The sequence below is a fragment of the Alosa pseudoharengus genome, unplaced genomic scaffold, assembly GCF_046254945.1.
Source record: "Alosa pseudoharengus isolate Yale_2024_CS ecotype anadromous, Long Island Sound unplaced genomic scaffold, YU_APseudo_1.1 YU_APseudo_1.1_scf_16, whole genome shotgun sequence".
Taxonomy (NCBI): Eukaryota; Metazoa; Chordata; class Actinopteri; order Clupeiformes; family Clupeidae; genus Alosa; species Alosa pseudoharengus.
In genome coordinates, this window is record NW_027468630.1 from 33,859,978 (window position 1) to 33,881,616 (window position 21,639).

Sequence of the window (21,639 nt, forward strand, 5' to 3'; positions counted from 1 at the left end):
CCCGATGTAGCCCAAGGACTTAAATGTAACAATCAACTTCACATGAATACAATTGACATGGTTAAAATCCTGATTTTCTTTTTTCAAGGAATAAAATCTTATTTTTGACAATAGAAACTACACACACTTTTAATGAAGAATTCAACGGCCAAGGCAAGGCGTGGGGAGAAATTAGGTTAGGCCTATTTTGTTGGACATGGAAATCCACCAATCGTTGTCCAAGCAGGTGAAACGTCGAACGGAAGTGTCTACTGACACGCGGAAGCAATCTGTCGGAGCAAGCACCACTGACAGGAGAGGGAAGATTTCGCGAACCGGTTCCATGCATCAGTAGCAAGTGCATACTAAGAAGCTGTATGCAACGCTAATTGAGCCAATAATTGGTTGCATTTAAATAGCGGGAACTCATATGCACTTAACGTTTTGAATTGTACTATGGAGTCCATACTACAGCTCGTGAAACCAGCACTGTTTTGGCTAGGTGCTTTAACTGCGGCCTGGTTCTCTGTCTGCTCCGTATACCGACTCTTAAACGGCCTGAAGATATGGATATTGGGTAATGGAAAGCTGGTTTCACCCGCTAAACTTGGAAAATGGGCAGGTCAGTATAATCGCACAAAACGATGCAAACAAGAATGTGCAAGCTAACGTTTTCCTGCTTAAACTGGCAACCATGCAGATATCATTGCTTCAGTAGTAAGCCGGGTAAATCCGGGATAACACTCAAATGTGCTAACCGCCTTGCTAACTAGGAATAAAGTCTTCTGAAGATCTTTGTTAATAATTCCAGACACGTTTTTGTCTTATTCTCACTGTAGATAGCTTGCCAGAATCGCTGCAAGGCTGCTTATCTAATGCGAATACACAGGAATGTGTAGCCCATCAACTTAATCTGATTCAATTGTCCTTTCTAGGGTGTGATTTCCAGATAGCTTCCTGAATAAAGGAAGGACTAACGTTAGGCCAAATTGTTCCACTGTTCACACACAGTGTGCACACTGTAGGTGTGTCCTAGTTTTCATTTCTAAGGGAAACGTATCGTTTCTTCTCCCTTATATGCTTAATGCAATTTAATGTAGGCCTAGCAATACTAACCAGGCGAGCATAATTCTTATCATTAGTGAGACATAATTCAAACTAGAAAGTGGTGACACTCCCACAAGAGACCGTGGAAAATGATGGCAGCTTCTGTTCCAGTTTCTAGGTTATGGAGACATTTTTGGAACTGGAAATGGCCAATCACTTGGTCAGTAGCCAAGGAGTTTGCTAAATGCCCTCCAGCATCCAGAAATACACACCACCCTCCTGTGATACAGCCATTCAGCACATGTCTTTTGAAACTATTGATGGCGTGATCGAGTGTTGCAACTCTTTCTATGACTCTGGGCCTGCCCAAGTAGAGGAAGTAGGTGAAATGTTGTTCAAAGGCCACTCATCAAGGTACCTGTAATCAAAGATCAGAATGAAAATGGTAGATTCTCTCCTATTAATTGCACTATCAAATAGAATAAATGTAGGATTTCTTGACTATTTCATGCAAACGTTGTAATGTCAGGACATGACCCAGTATCTTCAACAAGTTTGATGGCATAACTCTGGAGTTAGCTTGATTATACTGTATGATTTCTGGCCTACAGGTGCCCAATCCTGTTCTTTCAGTATGATTCTATTCTTTCAGTATGATTCTATTCTACTGTATCATTAACACATGCTACCTGCTGCTTTGGTTGAGAATAACATAATAATGAAGCTATGTCCAAGGCCATACACTTAAGGATGAGGTGAAACATTTGTTTTAGTTTATTATCTGTATGTTTGGGTTTGTCCTCCTCTCTGCTGTCAGTTCACAATGACACTGGAATGGTGAAGGACAGTTTAGCTAACACCAAAAATTTCAACATCAACACCCTTTCACCCGTGCATGCTTGTGCAGAGTGCAGAATGCTGTGCATGCTTGTTCTTCAAAAACTGGAAAAAAGTAGCTTTATAGAATAGCTAATATATCATGTTACATGCTATTAAGTACCTTCAAGATAATTATTATTTCTTTGATATAAGGTTTGGTCACAGAGAAAATATTTAAGCACATCTCCCAGTGCTGCTTCACTTCCCCTAAGGATAGGGCTCAACTGCATGAATGAGTACCTGCTGGAGCAGCCCAGTGGTGCGTGAATCCCAGGAAGTACGCTCTTGGTGGGTATCACTGAGATATATTAGATTTGGAGAGCGCCTACTCCCACCGGATGAATGGGTTCCTGGGAGCTCTGCTATGACGCAGGAAGCTGCAGAAGTGCGGGTTGACTTGGTTGACATTTCACTAAGGATGACTGGTGCTGAGGCACAGAATACACTGATCTTGGTAGAGCAGTTCTGGACTACTATGTTTTGAATTAGGCAGTGGCATGTGAGCAAAATATATTTTCTATGCTAGCAAGAATGAGATGTTATCACAAGTTCATCTTGAATAAATAATTTGTGTATTTCAGATTATTTTTGAACATGCATCATCTTAACCTAGTCCTGGGCAATAGTTTATACTCTGAGTTTTATGGACATTATGCGTAGAATATTGACATGTATATTGGCATTGACAAAGAAAGAAATACTTTGGTTAGCATGCTAGCTAGCATTCTGTGGTGCCAACTTGGCTGTTTGTAGTTTTCTTAGGACAAGTCTGTTGGGTGTTCCATAGAAAGGTGCTCCCCATAGAGGAGTGCTACTCCAGGTTGCTTCTTCATTAAAGGAAAAGATTTGGTAAACGAATGAATGTAAGTAGGATTTTGAAAACAAACTTTTTTCCTCATGTAGACACCTTGAATGCTGGACAATTGACTTACAGTATGTCAATGGCAAACCACCATGGTTCAAGATGGTTGTGGTCACCACTAGAGATGCACCGATATGGGATTTTAGGGCCGATAACGATAACCGATATTTATTGGTTTGTTGTGGCCGATAACAGATGATATTACTCTTGAAAAAAAAATGTGAAAAGTGATTTGGGGAAAGCATTTAATAAGCATAATTTTATTGCAGTAATTTTACCTACCACCAAATAATGGACAGAACTCATAATAGTCCTCAATAGTACGGCAGTCAACAACATAACAGTAGCCTAGCCCTAGAGTATGTGTGGCTCCTTTAAGTGAACCTGACGTCAATGAATTGCGAGTGAGTGGCTAGAGAGTTTGAATCGTTTTCATATAGGACTAAACGCTCATAAACGGCTCAGCTTGGAATAAGCTACAGTATAGCGACCAAATCAGAGTTTGTGAGGGAAACTTAGGTTTAGTTTCAACTGCGGGTAACTGAATAAAGCTGCAACTCCTCAGACTGTATCTTATGTCCGTCTACTCTGTTGCGCACAACCTGCTGCAGCAGAAATGAAAGGCGAAGCCCTGAAGGTTTTAATAACATATTATGATGACCTGTCTGGAACTGAAGCACGAATGGTTAGCATATTTCTAGGTAATAATACAAAACCCAAGCTAAAGTAATGCAAATATAATACTAAAACACAACTTCGAACTAGGCCTACTTATGTACTCGTCCCACTAACGAGTTTGTTTATTTGTTTCCCCGACCAGCGCGGTAAAGTGCAAACACACCAGCATAAGACGGCTCTAGATAGGGCTGAGCTCCGCTCTGGTAAGGTTAAATGGCGGATCATTCACGAGAGGATTTTGAGATGCACAGATTCCCAAATGAACGCATATCCACAGATTTTGTTAGAATGGTGAAATACATTCACACCGCTGACATTATATTGAGGAAAAAGTATAGCCAACCAAGCTCAAGTAGCTCAGTGTAGCCAGACGGACCTTAAGTAGGCCTAAATTAGGACTTTAAAAAATATCGGCGCAAATAATCAGCCAGAATTATCGGACCGATAATAATATTTTACTTTTTTCACTTATCGGCTAATAATATATCGGCCGCCGATATATCGTGCATCCCTAATAGATACTTCTGCTGCAACGGATTGCATGTATTTCCAAGCATTTGTCTATAGGGAAAGTATCTTTGTGAATGGGTGCTTTTGTCACACCATGGCCAAAGTAGGCTCCTTGTTATGGCTTCCCTGGGCGGCAAGCTTGTGATTGGATGGTGGTTTTCTGTGCGTTCTCTGTGAATGGAGTCATCTTGTGATGGGCACCCTCCGAGACACGTGCTGCTGCTCTTCATTTTACATACAGTACCTCCTCCCACTGAGCCCTCCGCTCAGCATCATGCCTCGCTCACCATGCCATGCCCTCCCCTCCCCCATTATGCATGGACGTGCTCGTTCACTTCCTCATTTGCGCGCGCGCACACACACACATACACACACAAGAAAAGTTATGTCATGCAGCATCCTTCTGCAAACCCAAAAACCTCTTCTGGTTCATTCAATATGTAGATTTTGGATTGCAGTTACCCGTACCAATCACATGTTAAATCCTATGAATGCCTGTACCACCACAACCAAAACTGTAATATTATTAAACCAGTGGGTTAATAATAGAGCATAAGTTATGGTGTTGACAAGGATGTTGAGCCTCAATCTGTGCATGCTGATTTTTGCAGTTTAGGCTTTTTCCTGAATGTAGCTTGGTAATCAGAAACACTAAGAGGGATTCTCTAGGTGTAATGGAAGCTTAAGAATGGCTCATTAATGCGTTTTTATGAATTAATGTACACTGGAGCAATGCACAGAGACATTCATGCCCCATCCTCTTCGCTCAAATCCAGCCTCGGGGATACTAAATACATCTATGGACTATTTTTAGAGCAGCCAATTTTGAAGCCTCCCCCTTTTTTTGCACGCAGCCCTGATGTGCAGCATATAAAGCCATCGCGCAGCACGTGGCAGCCCATACTATTTAGAGAGGCATGTTTCTGTGAGCAGGGACCCAGGAGGCCCTTTGAAGTCTCTGCTGCAGCATCCAATGGAGTGGGAGGTTCCCAGTGCCTGGGCAGAGCTGGGTGCGTAGTTGCATAACTCTGCATACACAGGGAACATCCAAGGGAAATGAAAAAGAGATGACAACCACCCCCAGCCCCACCCCACCCCCCAACTACCACCACCATCACTCCACACCATTCACTTTTTGAAAAAATTTTAGCCTCTGAATGAATCGCTTTGACATGTCTTGCAAATCTAAAAATAGAAGGTGCCATGAATATTAGCCATTGGGACCCAATGAGGAGGCTGCGCCTGTGGAATTGTGAATGTCCCATTCATGCGCACGCGGAGGACATGTGCCTCTGGAGCCACGGCAACACTAAATGGCTTTTGGCGCCGCTCGGGCAGGCAGGCAGGCAGGCCTCTGCTCACACAATGTGCAGATGCACACACAGCCTCAGAGTGCTGCACTGTACCCTGGAAGGAAGAGTGGAGTGATGGTGTGTGTGTGTGTTGCGTGTGTGTGCACGAGTGCAAGAGATGCCGGGGGCTGCTGAGAGTAGCATCTCGTTGGTATTCAAGTGCTGCGGCTGTTCCAGACAAGGCTGCAGTGGCTGCGTGGTATTTTTAATCTTCAGTTCTTTTTTTAGCCTGTGGAATATTTAGCAGCAGCAGCAGCAGCAGCAGTGGCAGCAGTATTGGCATCCGTGTGCAGTGTGAGAGGGTGTCTTTTGTTTTTATAAAATCACATTTCACTTGACCGAATTTCTAATTTCAATCCTCTCGCCTGCATCAGCTTGCATAGTAATCAACTCTCTTTGTCTCATTTTATTTTAGGAATAATTTTGTTGCGATTGACCATATTTACTGTTGTGTGTCATTTGCCGTTAATATTGTGAGGATTATGAATGGCTTATGCTTGTGCCAAGGCTACAACCACATTCACAGACCTTGCTGGATATACGTATCTCCTTTGGGATCAGCAGCAGTCCCTTATAGCTTTAATCGTGATGTAGGTCTTTACCTCTTGCTTTGTGTCTTTCCTTATGTTTTACTACACATTATTTTGACAGTAGAGAGCATCAGAAAAAGTCAGGGGCATGTATAGAGTGAAGTCCATCCAGGACTAGAGATATTAGCCACAGATCCTTTGTGTCTGGAGCAGCCTTTTATGAATGGAGTACTTTACGGCATGCTTTAATGAGATTAAGACGACTTTAATCACATTGACTTTGATGCTACTGGGGCCTGTGTTGGAGCCAACAACCTCCAGTGTCAATTGTGCCATGTTTTCAAGGAAATGTTCTTGCTCTTTGATAATAAAGCTTTTTCATCAGTATTGATGATATGGCTGATAATTAAGACATTATAATGGAGACGTAGCATCAGATGCCATTCACCTGTGAGATGAGAAGAATAAACTTTGTCAGATCCTTTTCAATTCAGGAGAAAACCTTTATTTGCTTTACTACTGGTCTCGACAAATACGGCAAATGTACAAAAATGGTGCGTCTCCAAAAGAATGTGCCTTTGTGCTGCGCACCCATTGACATTTGTGTGTGGCAGTCCATTTTAGAGATGCCTGACTGCATGAATCTCCCGTGCCTCCTCATGCTCTCTGTTTGCCGCTTGCCTTTCACTTGCTTCTTTCTATTTTTAGCTGCCCCTAGGATCTGTCCTCACTCTCCCCTCCCTTCTTGTCTTATTGTTCGTCATCCACCCCTCCCTCTCCCCCCGCCTGCCTGCCTGCCTCCCTCCATCCACCCCTCCCTCTCCGCCCGCCTGCCTGCATGCCTGCCTCCCTCCATCCTCTCCTCTCGTCTCCTCTTCTCCTCTCCTTTCCTCTCCTCTCCTCTCCTCTCCTCTCTCTCTTGTATTTCCAATGGAAGCTGGCTGCACATATTAATGTTTAATCAGCCAAGGGTTTTCTGACACTGAAGATGCAAAGGTTAAGGCTGGGGATGAGAGGGCTGTCCTTGGGGCTGTCCTGGGCTGAGGGGAGGAGAGAGAGAGAGAGAGAAAGAAAGAAAGAAAGAAAGAGAGACGCATGTCCTCAGTGAATGCATCATTTTTTTGTGTCTTCTTTTTTTGTTGTTGGTGTCTCCTGTTGCTGAAAAAGCACACAGTTCGCTCCAGGCTGCCTGCCTTTTTTGCTTCCCTCCACGTGCTATTTTTAGCCGAGGAGCTGAAAGAGAGGCAATGTACCGAGCGGCTAAAAATAGCATCGCTATATTGGTAAAGCAAGAAAGGCAAAGAGAGAAATGCAGAAGAACACGCCCTACCCTGCTATGGCCCTTTGTCATTTCTGCAGCTCCCGGCCGCTATGGCAAAGCATTCTGACCGCAGTTGTAATATTCAATGTGCCATTCATTCATTTTCATTGATAAGTTCTCCTTACACAACAGGCATGAAATGAAAGGTCATGAAATGAAAGGCTAGGAGCCTCTATCCTGTTCTAGCACAATATAATGCCTCCTGCATCCCCTGTTTTCTCTCCCATTAGTTGTAACTGGAGCCACAGATGGGATCGGGAAGGCCTATGCGGAGGAGGTAAGATTCCCGGGGTTCCACTCTTTTTTTTTTTTTCTTTCTTTCCTTCTTTTTTTTTGATGGAAATCACGATGAGTCATCAGCGGAGAGGTTTTTACCCAGAGGACTGGGGAGGCCTCTCAGTGCCTCGGTGCATTTACAGGCATCTAGCGGAGGGCTGCGTGTCCACTGCAAGACCCCACGTCAATTCAGGACTACTAGCGCACTCACCGCAGCTCAGTCAGAAGGATTTATTTGGAGATTTTCAAAAATATATTGAAGAAAATAGATTGTGCAGGAAGTTATTTCTATAATTCAGTCAGTAGAGGTGGATGAGTATAAAGCAAAATATGAGTCAATCTCTCAGTGGTTCTAAAGGAAGAGCAGATTGTTTTAGAGGTATAGTTTGAAAGCTAGATTTATTTTGGCATTTAACAGTCTGCAAATTTGTCATATCTAATGTTCTTCATGTAATATTTTAAATCTTGTTTTACAAATAAAGTTGCCATGTGATTATCTCCATATTTCCATGTCAGTGCGCTAGGAAGTGGATTTGGTGTTGATTGTTTGTGTGTTTTTTCTCTCAGCTCGCACGGCGAGGCTTTGCTATTGTGCTGGTCAGCCGCTCACAGGAGAAGCTGGATGACGTCTCCAAAGCCATCGGTGGGTACTCGTCACACTCTGTACAACACACACGCACACACACACACACACACACACACCCCTCCATGGTGAGCTCAGTTTAAGGACCTCTGTAGGTAAATGCAGACGATGTTGAATGTTTACACCTACGTTAGAAAGAGCAGTTCTTTGTAAACAGGTGAGGGCTTTTGGTGTTTTTTTCTGTATTCAGTAAGACACTCTGTTGTTTTGGTTAAGCACAGATGCGGCCTTAGTCAATTTTGTAGAAGTGATTTATATGAATGGGGAGTGTGGTTGGCTGTTCGGGTGAGGCTGTCTCTGTTCTTCGATGTGTGTGTGTGTGTGAGAAAGAGAGTGAGATGGAATGGGTATGTGTCTCTGCTGAATGAATGTCAGTCAGGCCGATGTTAATGAGCACCGAGGGTATTTTTAGTGGCCGGCACTCTGCCAGCCGAGTTGCCTGGCTGCTGCGACAGAGTGGGGCTGCGCAGATGGAGGCGAACTCGGGGAGCATGTGACGTGACGTGACGTGACGCCAGGGAGGGGAGGTGGGAGAGGGACGCCGGGGTGCTCAGGAGCGAAGCGACTCCCAACTCTCCACTCAGGAGCGCTGGCACACCCCTCCAGCCAGATGTGGGCATGCTGGTTAAAATGGTCACGAGCTCTGGCTCTGGCACAGGACTGCTTGCATTATGCAGTGTGGCCTTAACTGGGCCATTTGATCAAGCGCCCTTGATCAAGGTACACATGGTTTTATCGCTGGCATTGGTACAATTTGAACCATTGCAACAGCAACACCATGTTGCGTGATCGTTTTTTATAAAGACTTACATTTAATTTAATCACTAATAATAATTCTTTGTTGTATTATATTCTTTATTTTAGTTATTTCTGTCATCTTTGCTGTAGTGAATATGGTTTAATGGTTTATCAGATAGGATTTATACAATTTAAGGATAATTTAGTTTTTAATTCCCCCTCTTTCTGTTGGACTAATTTGGTGTTCAGGTGAGCTAGAGACAAAGGCTATTTTGCCGAGGGTTGTTAAAACGCTCAAATATATTTCTCAGTGAAGGGAATGGGTTGGGTAGGGCTGAGGGGAAATTGTGAATGGCACACAGTGCCAGCAAATGGTCTCTCTCTCTCTCACTCTGTCTCTCTCTTTTTCTCTCTCCCTCTCTCTCATACACACACACACACACACTCACACACACACACACACTCTCTCTGACTGTTTCTCACATGCACTCACATCCACTCTGCTTCCTCTAGCTCATAGCCACACACGCTCTACTCTCTCCCTCTCTTACACACACACTTTCTCTTTCGTGTTCACTGATGGAGAAGCAGATTTGGGCAGCGTGACTGCTGCTTTGACTCAGTGCTGCTAAAATAAGGACAAGGCTGTGTCAAACATGTTTTAAGACCTCTACCCACTACAGTACGAAGCAGTGCCTTTAAAAACGTCTGTTCAATTTTGATCGAATAACTCTATGAATGCAAAAGGCATGGGTCATTCACAGTAACCTGTTGAAAAATGGCACTCTATGTATATGTTACCCACAATGGTTACCCACATTGGTGATCAGGGTTTCTCTCGCTTTCTTTACTGTGCTTCTCCATCACTCAAAACTAAAATATATACTGCATACTATGCTACATAAACATTACATAGTGTAAGGTTCAACACAATGCCAACTAGATTTCTCCCTGGAGTGGCCTAATGTGTATTTTTATGCACTAAATTGATTCCACATACTTCTTTTTTTTTAGAAAGTAAATATGGTGTTGAGACCAAAACCATCGCTGCGGACTTTGGGTCTACTGACATCTATCCAAAGATTGAGAATGGACTGGCTGGACTAGAGATTGGGGTTTTAGGTAAGTGGCGTTTTACACGTCCATACTGTTAACACACTGTACGAAGGCAGAGTAGGTGGGGTTGGTGTTGGGTGATTCCATTGCAGGGAGCCTCCTTTTTTAAAGACACTGCTGCCACCTTGTGGCTGAAATTGACGCTTGAGAGTTGATTATTTCATCAGGCTGTTTTGTTTGAATCTGAATTGTGGGGCTACTTTAATTCAATGTTATCATATAGCATATATTATATTAAATGAAAATACACAGCATCTTCTCTTTGCCAATATCTCAGAATTCATGTCTGCATTCTCCCTGGGTTATAGATGCTAAATGTATTTTAGGTTTGGTTGGAGTTCATGCTTGTCCCCACTAAATACATGGGCTGTGCGATGAGCGGCCAACCCAACTCATTTACCAGCGCAGGCCACTCATAAGTCCATTCTGGGCCCAGAGCTCCTCTACAAGTGAGCCAGTGTCAGACCCTCATCTACCATGGGCATGTGTGTCTAGTATAGAATGTATTGCCTATGTGTACATTGCCAATGGTTAATTTGTTTGGCGCTATATGATGGCTGTTGCACTCCATACAAAGACACACTCTTTTATACTTACCTGCTTTCTCCTGGAGAGCTGTCAACTAATGCTACCCAAACATCAGAAAACTCTGACAAGATTTGGGAAAGATTCTTGAAAGATTGAGGTCTTTTAACTAATGCCCCCATTCAAGTTTTACTCAAAAGACTACAATCTTTCAAGAATCTTTCCCAAATCTTGTCAAAGTGTAAGGATGGCTTAAGAGAGACTCCTAGTTTAGTATGATGATAATTGGTTAAATGCTAGCCAGAGAATTTGATCATAGTCTTCTCTCCATAGTAAACAATGTTGGGATTTCCTACTCTTACCCGGAGTTCTTCCTCAACGTCCCCAATTTGGACCAAGTAAGTATATCAAGACAGGATGTGTGTGCCACATTGAACAAGTTTATTATTACTGTTGTCTGGTCATAACTCGGACAGCATTGTTAATCCGTTGACATGACATTATGCCTATTTTTCTCCCTTTTTGCAGTTTATCGACACAATGATTAATGTCAACATCACCTCTGTCTGTCAGGTTTGTTCTTTTAGAATAATTGTGTTCTTGCTATTGAATGTGAAGTTTACCTCTCCAACAACAATAGACCAAAAATGAGACATTCAAACTTCACATGCAGGTCTATTTGTTGGAATAAGCCCCGCCATTGCCATAATAATATTTCTGTTTTATTAGTTGTTGTTATCACTTGTTTCACCTTACTGGTGTTGTTTAAAGCTGCACAAACACAATTGGCCACATTCATCATTGTTACTGAACAGTGGTATGAATCACATAATGTTATTCTTTAAATTAAAAGGCATCACCTGTATGTTATGAACCTGATTTAGTGGCACTGGTGTAATATGTTGATGCATATTATACTGAATCTTTCAAAAATGTAATTACTAAGATTAGATGCCACTCTATATGGCAGAAAAAAGAAAGGAAAAATGGGGGACCAGGTTCAATGAAATGACGATGCATGCTGTAGGCACAACCAAAACTGGGGCATGGGGAGAGATCACCCGTGCACAGTGCCCTAAGCACACACAACAGAAACAAAAATGTGGTCCAACCCAAAGCTGAAAGCAAAGACATGTCTCGAGTGTCCACGGTAGAGGAACATGACCATGTCAAGGCCACATGCCCAGTAGCCTATACCATAGGTTACCCTGTACCGGCCTCCCCATAATATGTTGTGTCTAATAGGTTAACTCAAAAGGAAACACGAGAAACAAACATTGTGCCTTCATGACAGAAGCAACTAGAGTAGCCACCCTGCCCCACACCAGCATGGCTGCCCAGAGATCAGCCCAGAGATCCATATTAGAGACCCTGAGTGACCATAGCTCTAGATCCAGCACACAGTCCACCTACCAAACCTCACGGCGTCTGCTGCACTCGTTGAGTTGTTCTCAAATCAGTGCCCACTGAAAAGTATAATGCACATCTAATAACTTTTAAGTATTTTTATTTATTTGGTAAATCATGTAAGTGTTTAAAAATGAGATTAAGTGCTGTCTTTAAAGCAGCGCTTTGTGTATTGTGTGTTGTCTTTAAAGCAGCGCTTTAAGACCTTACAAAACACCACCCAAAGCCTTGTAAGCACCGCTAGAAGCTTGTTAATGGGCTAACTGATGTCTTTTGGTGATATAGCCAACAATGTCATGCTGTGAAAGGTATTCTTTCATTTTCGCAGTATGTTCCTACCATGAGCACTGAACTGCAAAGTGCATATCCTGGATGGCTGGTGGGAACGACACATGTTCTTCTGTCCTTTACATGACTACACATTATCAATTTAAAAATGATGCCAAAATTAGTTGCAATATTAAGGCATACTTCAAAAAGTTGTTGCATAATTCTAATTATTATTAAACCTATTACAATTATTGGAATTGTTATTAACTCTGCTATTGAGCGTTGCATGTGTTGGATATGAAACGTTTTGGTTGTGTTCCACACGCTGAACATATTTAGCTTACTTTGTTAGAGGAAAGCAGAAAAAATATATAGTTTAAGAAGCTGCAATCATTTTCCTTATTAATTGTTGCAGCCCTATATTTATATGTGATGGTTGCAGTCATATATTTATATATGATATATACATATATATTTATATATGATATATAAATATATATACAAATATATATGATCTATATATTTGTGCATGTAGCACTTGAGGACAGCGATTTTTCTTCTGGATTTCAAAACTTGTTCAGCTGTTCCCAGTAGGGGGAGTGCTGTATGTGTTGGAAAGTATGGTGAGGCAGGCATTGGCTCTCCCTTACAATTCTGCACTCTGCCCCTGTACTCATCTACCCCACATAGATTTCAATCAGGCATGTTGTCACGTGGTCAGTTCACAACATGGACCAGCTACATGATCATTAGTCGAAGGACAGTTAGAAGTTACAAGTCGTCCCTTTATTAGAGACCTTATGAGCAAAACAATGTCAGTGAATTTCAGTAATTAAAAGGAAATCCTTCATCAATTGATGCAAACTATATGTGTCTGCCATTTTTGTTTACTATCAATAACAGTCCCAAGAAGATGTACACGTTATGTACACATGATGCTGATATTACAGATTTATATAAATCTATAAACAGATCTAATTCACAATCTATCTTAATCCTGTACATCACTTGACCTGACTTATTGTCTCTGTCTTGCTTTCTAGATGACCCGGATTGTTCTGCCCTTGATGGTAGACAGGTGAGTTACCCATTTATCTAATCCACCCCATATTGCCACAACATCCTATTTCCTTAATATGTGTATTGTGTAGTTCTCAAGCTTGAGGTTGCTAATGGCATGTTTCACTTGAGTATAAATGTTCCATAGAAGAGCACAAGGGGGTGTATGTGTGTATGTGTATATGTATGTGACAGAGCTCTTCTGGAGTGTTTGGATTTCTTTTCAGTAGAATCTCAAACTGGAAACCAAAACCGATGATGGAGCTCTCAGTTTCTGTAGGTCAGTAGGCAGTTCCTGGCTGGGTAATGGATCTCACAAAATATTGGAATCATTCCTTTGAGATCCTGATCCATGTTGAGATGATTACTCACGTCTGAGGAAGGGCTTGCCCCGAAATGTCACATAATTAAATATTTGCTTGGGAGCTGTTGGTGTGCGGACTTTATTGCTATCGAGACGATTGCATCACAGTTTCTGCAGATTTGTCAACTGCACGTTCATGCTGTGAGTCACCTATTCCATCAAACCCCAAATAAAAGCTGTTGGATTCAGATCTGGAGACTGGGTTTGAGATGACTTTTGATTTTTGACATGATGCATTTGATACCTTACTGGTGCCATCAGAGGATGGGCGAGTTGTGGCCACAAAGGGATGCACACGGTCAGCAACACTACTCAAATACACTCTTAAAATGAATGTGCTGGAAACAACACAACTTGTGTTGTTTTTAACACATCTATATATCCAGATATGGACAACACAGTATGTGCTGTTTCCAACACATTCGTTTAAAGAGTGTAGGCTGTGGCATTCAAGCAGTGATCGAATGGAATTAAAAGGCCGAAAGTGTGCCAAGAAAACTTTCTCCAGACCAATCACTACCGCCACCAGCCTGGCCTGTTGACACAAGGCAGGCTTGGTCCATGGATTCATGCTATTTGCGCCAAATGACCCAACTTTCTGTGTGACTCAGCAAAAATGGAGATCCATCTGACCAGGCTGTGTGTTTCTAGTCTTTGAGTGTCCAGTTTTGGTGAGCCTGTGCCTACTGCGGCCTCAGATCAGCTCTCTGATGTTGGCTGACAGAAGTGGAACCTGATGTGGTCTCCTGCTGTGGGAGCCCAGCGGCCTCACGTTTTGATGTGTTGTGCATTCTGAGATGTTTTTCTGCTCCTCATAGTTGTACAGACTGGGCATCTGAAGTACCGTAGCCTTTTTGGCATGTCCAACCAGTCTGGGCATTCTCTCATCAGAAGCAAGGCATTGATTTCTCTCTCCTCAACAAGGCTTTTCTGTCATCAGAACTGCCGCTCGCTGGACTTTTTTTCCCCCCACACTATTCTGAGTACATGCTAGAGACTTTTGTGTTAGACTTCCAGCGGCATCAGCAGTTATACTTTGTACAGAAATGAACAGCTCTTCGGGTACAACAATCATGCCACGGTTAAAGTCACTAAGATGACACCCCCCCCCCCCCTCCCCCATTCTGACATTCTGATGGTTGATGTGACAACAAAACAGCCAGTCCAAATGGGTGTGGGTTATTTTAAAACATGTCTGAGGATTAACAATTATGTGTTCCCAAATGTAATCGTCTTACAGCAGAAAAAGCACCACAAAAGTACACTGTCCAGAACCCACAATGGTATGGCCATCTCCACAAATGAATTGCTGCCAGACTACTGTGTTTGAACGCTCTTTAGCGGTGATGTTTGATGATCCTGAAAATAAAAGAACATGTCACAGCAAGCCATGGCAAGCAATGTTTGTCTAGATCAGTATAGCCTATCCAATACACATGGCCATGTTATTTAGGCCTAGCATTTAAAAATATGCTTCACATGTGATATCCATTCGTTTTAATAATCTCACTTAATCTAAATGGAAATGCAACTTCATAGCTATATACTGAAACAAAAAAACATCTTACATCCTCTGCTGAAATGTTAGTTTCATCAGACATTCTGGTACTTGCTTCAGTGTGACTTGTGTGAGACGGAGAGGTCAGCTCCATTTTCTGAAATGGAAACCTGTTTTTCTTAGTAGACCACTGTTCATAGTATACATTTAGTGATCTCAAGTATTAACTGCAACCGCATGTTGGGTTTGTCAGGTAGCTATGGCATTCAAACTGTAGGCTCGCGTGACTCCTTTCTTTTTTAATTAGGCTGCATTGTCTGAATAGAAACAACAAGAAAGACATTTCTTTGTGTTTATATCATGTAGCTTCTAACCTCTGTTTACTGCTGACTACATGTAATTTAAGTTGGACAAATTAAACCACTTCCTTCCATATCTTTAGGTATATGGAGTTTAACCTTTTGAAATGTTCTTTTGCCAGGATGTATAATTTCAAGGATTACCCATAACTTGGCCCTGCTTTGTTGCTAGGCATAATGCACCACTCTCCCTATGAAGATTGCATGATTGCATGATCTTTTTGCCAGATACAGAACATACTGTAATTCAGAACAGGGACGTGGTGGCTTGTGACTGGCACATGTAAATATTACGAGGAAGATGTTGCTATATATACTAAATTCAAGACATCCCTCTTGGAGACAGTATGATACTTTTGCACTTCTGCCAAACAAAGCACCCCCTACCCCTTCCCCAGACTGAAATATGTACTGCTTCACACACATTACTATACAGTGGCTGTACAATAGTGTAAGACATGATTGGTCCAAGCGAAAGTTAAAGAAGCACTATGCAGGTCTGGTTATTCCTTTACTGTTTCTGGGTTTTCACCGGATTTGGGCTCGCATTTTTCACTACACAGCTCCCCCTGCAGCTTTGGTGGCATGTGACTGCTACGCTAAACCCCCACTAGCTAGCGAGCTAGCCATCAAGAAACCAAGCTAAACACATACAGGGCTCACAATAAAACGGTCGAGCAAACACATTGTTCAAGAGACTATCAAACCACATTACAAAGACGAAGTTCACCCAAGGGTAGGCTACTTACAATTTCAACAGCAACAAAGCCAAGTCGGCGTCCGTTTTGCAGTCTTCGAAACTACAATCTGACTACATTTTCGAGGCGCGATTGGATACTTCCACTGAGTCACATCCGGATTTACTCGGACCGGGTTCAGAAAGTTGCATATTCGTTTTTTCCGCGGAGAAGTGATAGGGGGAGACGAAGCACCCACCAAACGACCCAGAAAGTGTTGTAGAACCATCAGAACGACTCTCAACCTGCATAATTAAGGACATTTTTGCTAAAGTTGTTGCATAGTGCTTCCTTAACAGGATGAGAATTCACATTATGGGCCACACCAAGGTCACCGCCAGATTTCACAGTTGCCTTGACGAGCTTCCAAGGCCAGAGGTTTGATAAAGGCCTGTCATTCAACAAGGTGCCTCTACAGACACATTTGGTCCTGTTTTCTAATGAGCCAATCCTATTGGCATTCAAAACTGCAAAAAGACAAAACTTTCAAGAGGACATTTTAGAGCCATTTTTACATGCAGATAACCTCTAATGTGTGTTTTGGCTTTTTTCCAGGTCGAAAGGGGTGATTTTAAATATCTCATCTGCCAGTGGCATGTACCCTGTCCCACTTCTCACCATCTACTCTGCTACCAAGGTACATGTGCACAAAAGACTAATGAGTGGGACTGATTTGCTTTGATGCTTTTGATTAGGTTGTTATTATTGTGTGTGTGCATGTGCATAATTTGTCATGGTGAAGTACAGTGTGTTTTGTGTCTTGTGCAAATATAATTTCAGTATGAATACAAACTAGATGTAACGCAAAATATGACTGCCATCCAGTGCTGCACATTATGTCCGCAAATATAAATCACTCCCTACCCACATTTCGGGGGTGGGTGGGTGCGACGGATCAAAACGAAAACCAATGGTTCCGTGTTATCCTTGTGGGGCTACATGCCCACTAAGTTCCGTGCAGCCCGGTCTTTCAGTGTCCCGGGAATCGTTGACAAAAAATTACTGAAGGGGGAAAAAAAAATCCGGAAGAAAGAAACTCTGACTAAACCTATGACCGTCACTTTGCTTGTCCAGCGGTCATAGTAATTTTTTATACAACACAGCAACACATTGCATTTACGTAGTGCTTTTCAAGGCACCCAAAGTGCTTTACAGTGAAGGGGGGAACCTCACCAACCACCACCTATTTGTCTATACACTAATTTGTTTGATTTATTATGACCGTCGCGCTTGCGAATATAGGTTTAGTCAGAGTTGGCTGACATGTTCAAAACTACACGAAATTTGAAGAGTAGGAACATGGTGCTACCTAGTTAAAAATGAAAAGGCAAAAATTAGGCGTTGTAATGGCAGGTATCTTTGGCTGACGTTTTCAGAACTGCACAAAATTTGACGTGTAAGATCGCTATGACAGCCTCTGAATGCATGCTGAGTTTCGTGGAATTCCGTTCATGGGGGGGCCATACAATAAATTAATTTATGTGGACATTTAGTGACTGTACACCAGTCGGCCTGTAGATGGTGGAGTTGAGCAAAGAGTTGCACACAAACACACACACATAACCACACACACATAACCACGCACACACACACACACACACACACACAAACACACCCATACACATGAAGACACACACACATGCACGCAGGCACACACACAGACACCACACACACACAGACACCATGACCCCCACACACACTCACAAGCGAACACACACACACACAGAGAAGCACACATGTACACAAAAGCACACACACACATGCACACACTCATTTACCTGCAAGAGTAGAGGATGGAGTAGGAGATGGAGAAAAATTGACACGAGTGATTTATTTTTTGCAGAGATAATGTGCAGGACTGGGCGGCGGTCATATTTTGTACCGTTTTGCAGTACATCAGTTATTAAACTAACATCTGTAGACAAACATGTTAGATCAATGGTTCAATCGAGATTTAACAATTTAGACTCATTTCGAGGATTAGGCCTTTTTTTTCTCCCCACACAATTGAAATGCCTTCTTAACTATTTCATGCTGTAACTACTCCTGTTATGTCTACTAAAGCTAACATGCTTACCAACTAAAACTAGTCTGTTCGGCCTCCCATAAGAGGCTGTGAGTTTCTGTAGTGATAACAGAAAAGGGTGCGATCACAGGCATAAGCCCACACGGTCAGAAATGATGTTTTTAATAACTAAAGTCCCATCCAGTCATCCAGACTAATTTTCAATTTGTGGAGACATGGAAGTACAGAGCCACAGAGTGTCAGCCCAAAGCAAACGGCTCACTCCGCATGACTGCACTAGGCTTTCATCACCTTAGTTACCCATGATGTGTGGAGATGCAGTTGACTGATGTGTGGAAATCTCCTCTGCGATGCCTCCTGTCTCTCTTAGGCCTTTGTGGATTTCTTCTCTCGTGGGCTTGAAGCTGAGTACAGGAAGAAAGGCATCATCATTCAGGTGAGATCAATGCAGGCCTCCTCTCTGTGCCCTTATAGACCAGACCCACAGCAGAATGACCTTGAACATACTGTACGCTGCATCTTTCATCCGTTGAGTAATGCACTGGCTCCACCTCACATTATCTTGTAGCCATATGTTATGCTATAGTCTCTCTTCCCTTCAAGGAAGATTTACGTAAAGTTGCGTCTTAGACTATATGGATACTCTTAAAATGGTACAGGCCCTCAACAATGGGTATACTGCAGTCTCTATAAACACAGAAATGGGTGTAATTTAGCTCAGTGAAAGTGGGGGAGTGTATCCCCGAGGTTTGGCTGAACAAATTTAATCAGCATGTACAGACAAATAATTAATCAGAGTGAGTATAAAAAAAACAGTGTTACAATAATAATGAATTTCAAAGAAATTTGAGTGTCAATCTGTTAGACGGAGGAACTGCCAGTGCTTTGTCCGGTCTATCTCGCCATGAATTCAAATAGATTGACGTACAATTACGAGGGAGTATACCTAACCATTACACCATTAAACAATCCTTATTGTAAAAAACAATTATTTTTTTGTGCTCATAACATGTCATGTGAAAAACTGTTTTATCTTTGTCATCCTTGTTCTGCCTGATATGTAGGATTGAGTTGTGCGCATGTGCCATCTTAGTACAGCTAACGTTTCTCCCTGGTGCCTTGGCTTCCTTCCAGAGTGTGCTGCCATTCTTTGTGGCGACCAAGTTGAGTAAGATCAGGAGAGCGACTCTGGACAAGCCCACTCCGGAGCGCTACGTGGCTGCCGCGCTCAACACTGTGGGCCTGGAGAGTCAGACCAACGGCTACCTGCCCCACGCCATCATGGTGAGTCAACCGATGTCAAAGTTAACACCTCGGAAGAAGAGACTGTATGTATGTTTGTGTGTGCATGCGTGTGTGTGTGTGTGTGTGCGCGCACACACATGTGAGTATATTTGTGTGTCTGTCAGAGAAGGAGGATGAGAAAACAGTGCATTAATGCGAAATGAACAATTCCCCTGGGACAAAGTGTAACTTTGCGTCAGCTCTGTTTACACCTGTATGGCTGCTGGGAACTGTTAGCCCGTGGCCTGCGCTGTGTTGACGTGACGCTGCTTTTGTCCCCCCTTTCTCTCGTCCCAGGGCTGGGTCACCACCGCGCTGCTCCCTGCCAGACTGCTCAACCAGCACATCATGGGCTTGCATCTGTCCCAGCGCGCACGCTACCTCAAAAAGCAGAAGCAGGGCTAGAGCCCACACAGGCTGGACAAGACGACGGAGGGGAGCACACTGGACACCCAGTGGTGAAGAGGCTGACCATAAAAAGCCATCATCATCACCTCCACGTTTCCTTCTCCGCTCTAGAGGGACCAAGGACAGGCTTGTCCATATCAGTCTTAATATTAGGGGCTCAAATGAGGTTTGTGTGAAAGTGGAATTGAAAGGATGATTTTTTTTTTTTTTTTTTTTTTAGTTTTTTTTTAGTTTTTTTTTTTTTTTTTCATGAAATTTGTATCAGCACTTAACTAACTTACTTTTTTAAAGAAATTACTACTGATTGAAGAATTAATGCTTTACAGCCAGTCCTTTTGCTATAGAGAAAGGACAGTTGGTTGCCTGCATCACTCACTGTATCAAAAACATATGCGTATTCCAATTTAACAACAAAAAACATTTACTTTGTGCAAATTACTTCTTGACACACGACGAAAAAAAGACAATGTCAGAAATCTCACATGTTTATAACATACTGTCCATTTAACGTGTGATGTGTTTTTGGTTTCATAAATGTGAATTAACTTTTTTTCTTCAACATAGACAAACTTTTTTTGTTTTATTTCAATGTGAAGATGTGAAGTTCAGTGTTCAACTCATATCCATGGAAACCGTGTAAAACAGCAACTCAAATCTGCTTGACTCTCAGAAACCTGTTCACAAGAGCAGATCCAGCTGAGACGGGCATGCCTATCATCTGTCTTTGAAGTACATTACAAAGCAAGCATGTTTCCCCCGCCAGCATATTCTGGGATTTTGGTCATATACATTTCTGTGTTTCTAGTTTAAGATGCTCTAACGTTAGGGCCTCCGTCTTTGAATGTGTACATTCTCTCCAGTCAGGTTGCATAATGCACTCTCCTGCTGGGATATGCAGGGCATCTTATCACCACATGGTGTTATCAGTCCCACTTTTAATGGATTGTTCTCAGAGACATGCACTTCTCTTAGTTCGCACTACATCTGTTTGAAAGAGATGCTGGTGAATCTCACTGGAATTGGAGTCTTTTATATTTGTCCTGTCCGTTAAAATATGATTGTTGTTTTTCCAAGTGTTGAGGGACTGCAAGCATTTGTAACATAATAGCAACAATTTTCCCCATGAATAGTTGACAGATACCCACTCATTCCAAAATTGTGTCCTGGAAACATTGTAATGACCAAAAATTTGTCACAATGGATGACCTTTATTAAGGGGCTCCCTTGAGCAGCATTATGAAATTGGCTTGAAACTGATTTTTGAGTTTCATCTGTATGATGCTTCTTTACTGTATCAGTTAAGCCCCAGTGGTGATTAAAGCGCTTTGAAAGTTATGTCTGTTTTCGTGTGCTATTTATTGGTCGTGTCTGAATTTAATATGCATGCAAATGTAAATGCAAATATTGTTATTGTTATGCAGTACAGTCACATAATGGATTGCTGACATTAGGTAAACAATGCACTTGACTGAAATGTTGTTGACCTCTGTGGAACTGCTGCTTCATAAGATGATCTATGTGGCCCTGGCTGGTTCATTGTGTGCATTGTGACAAGAGAATAATGCAGTGCACACCAACCCAAATCTCTGTTGCTGGTTTTTCATGAAAGACTGCCTGCATTCTTTTGCCCATCACCCTGAGGGCCCAAGGTCCCGGAGCTGGAGGGGACCCTTAAGGCTGCTCCCAGACTGAAATATTTAAAACGCTGTATATTGAAAGTTCTGCCAAAGCGTTTTTTTCCCCCTCCACTGTGACAGCTCCAAGGGCACCA

At 42.4% G+C, this 21,639-nt stretch overlaps 1 protein-coding gene across 1 annotated transcript; it reads left to right on the forward strand.

The window, feature by feature from the left end:
* Nucleotides 1-283: 283 nt before the first annotated feature.
* Nucleotides 284-21,203, forward strand: hsd17b12b (hydroxysteroid (17-beta) dehydrogenase 12b). The gene is made up of 11 exons (XM_076287831.1): nucleotides 284-601; nucleotides 7,389-7,435; nucleotides 8,002-8,077; nucleotides 9,830-9,937; nucleotides 10,790-10,854; nucleotides 10,985-11,029; nucleotides 13,177-13,211; nucleotides 16,706-16,787; nucleotides 18,547-18,612; nucleotides 19,311-19,460; nucleotides 19,758-21,203. Exons 1-11 carry the CDS (start codon nucleotides 436-438, stop codon nucleotides 19,863-19,865), a joined length of 948 nt encoding a protein of 315 aa, XP_076143946.1. The 5' UTR covers nucleotides 284-435; the 3' UTR covers nucleotides 19,866-21,203.
* Nucleotides 21,204-21,639: the final 436 nt, after the last annotated feature.

Coding starts and splice junctions, on each gene's coding strand:
- hsd17b12b (XM_076287831.1), top strand. CDS start 436: ATGGAGTCCATACTACAGCTCGTGAAACCAGCACTGTTTTGGCTAGGT. Junction 8,078..9,829: donor TGACGTCTCCAAAGCCATCG/GTGGGTACTCGT, acceptor CTTTTTTTTTAG/AAAGTAAATATGGTGTTGAG. Junction 13,212..16,705: donor CTGCCCTTGATGGTAGACAG/GTGAGTTACCCA, acceptor GCTTTTTTCCAG/GTCGAAAGGGGTGATTTTAA.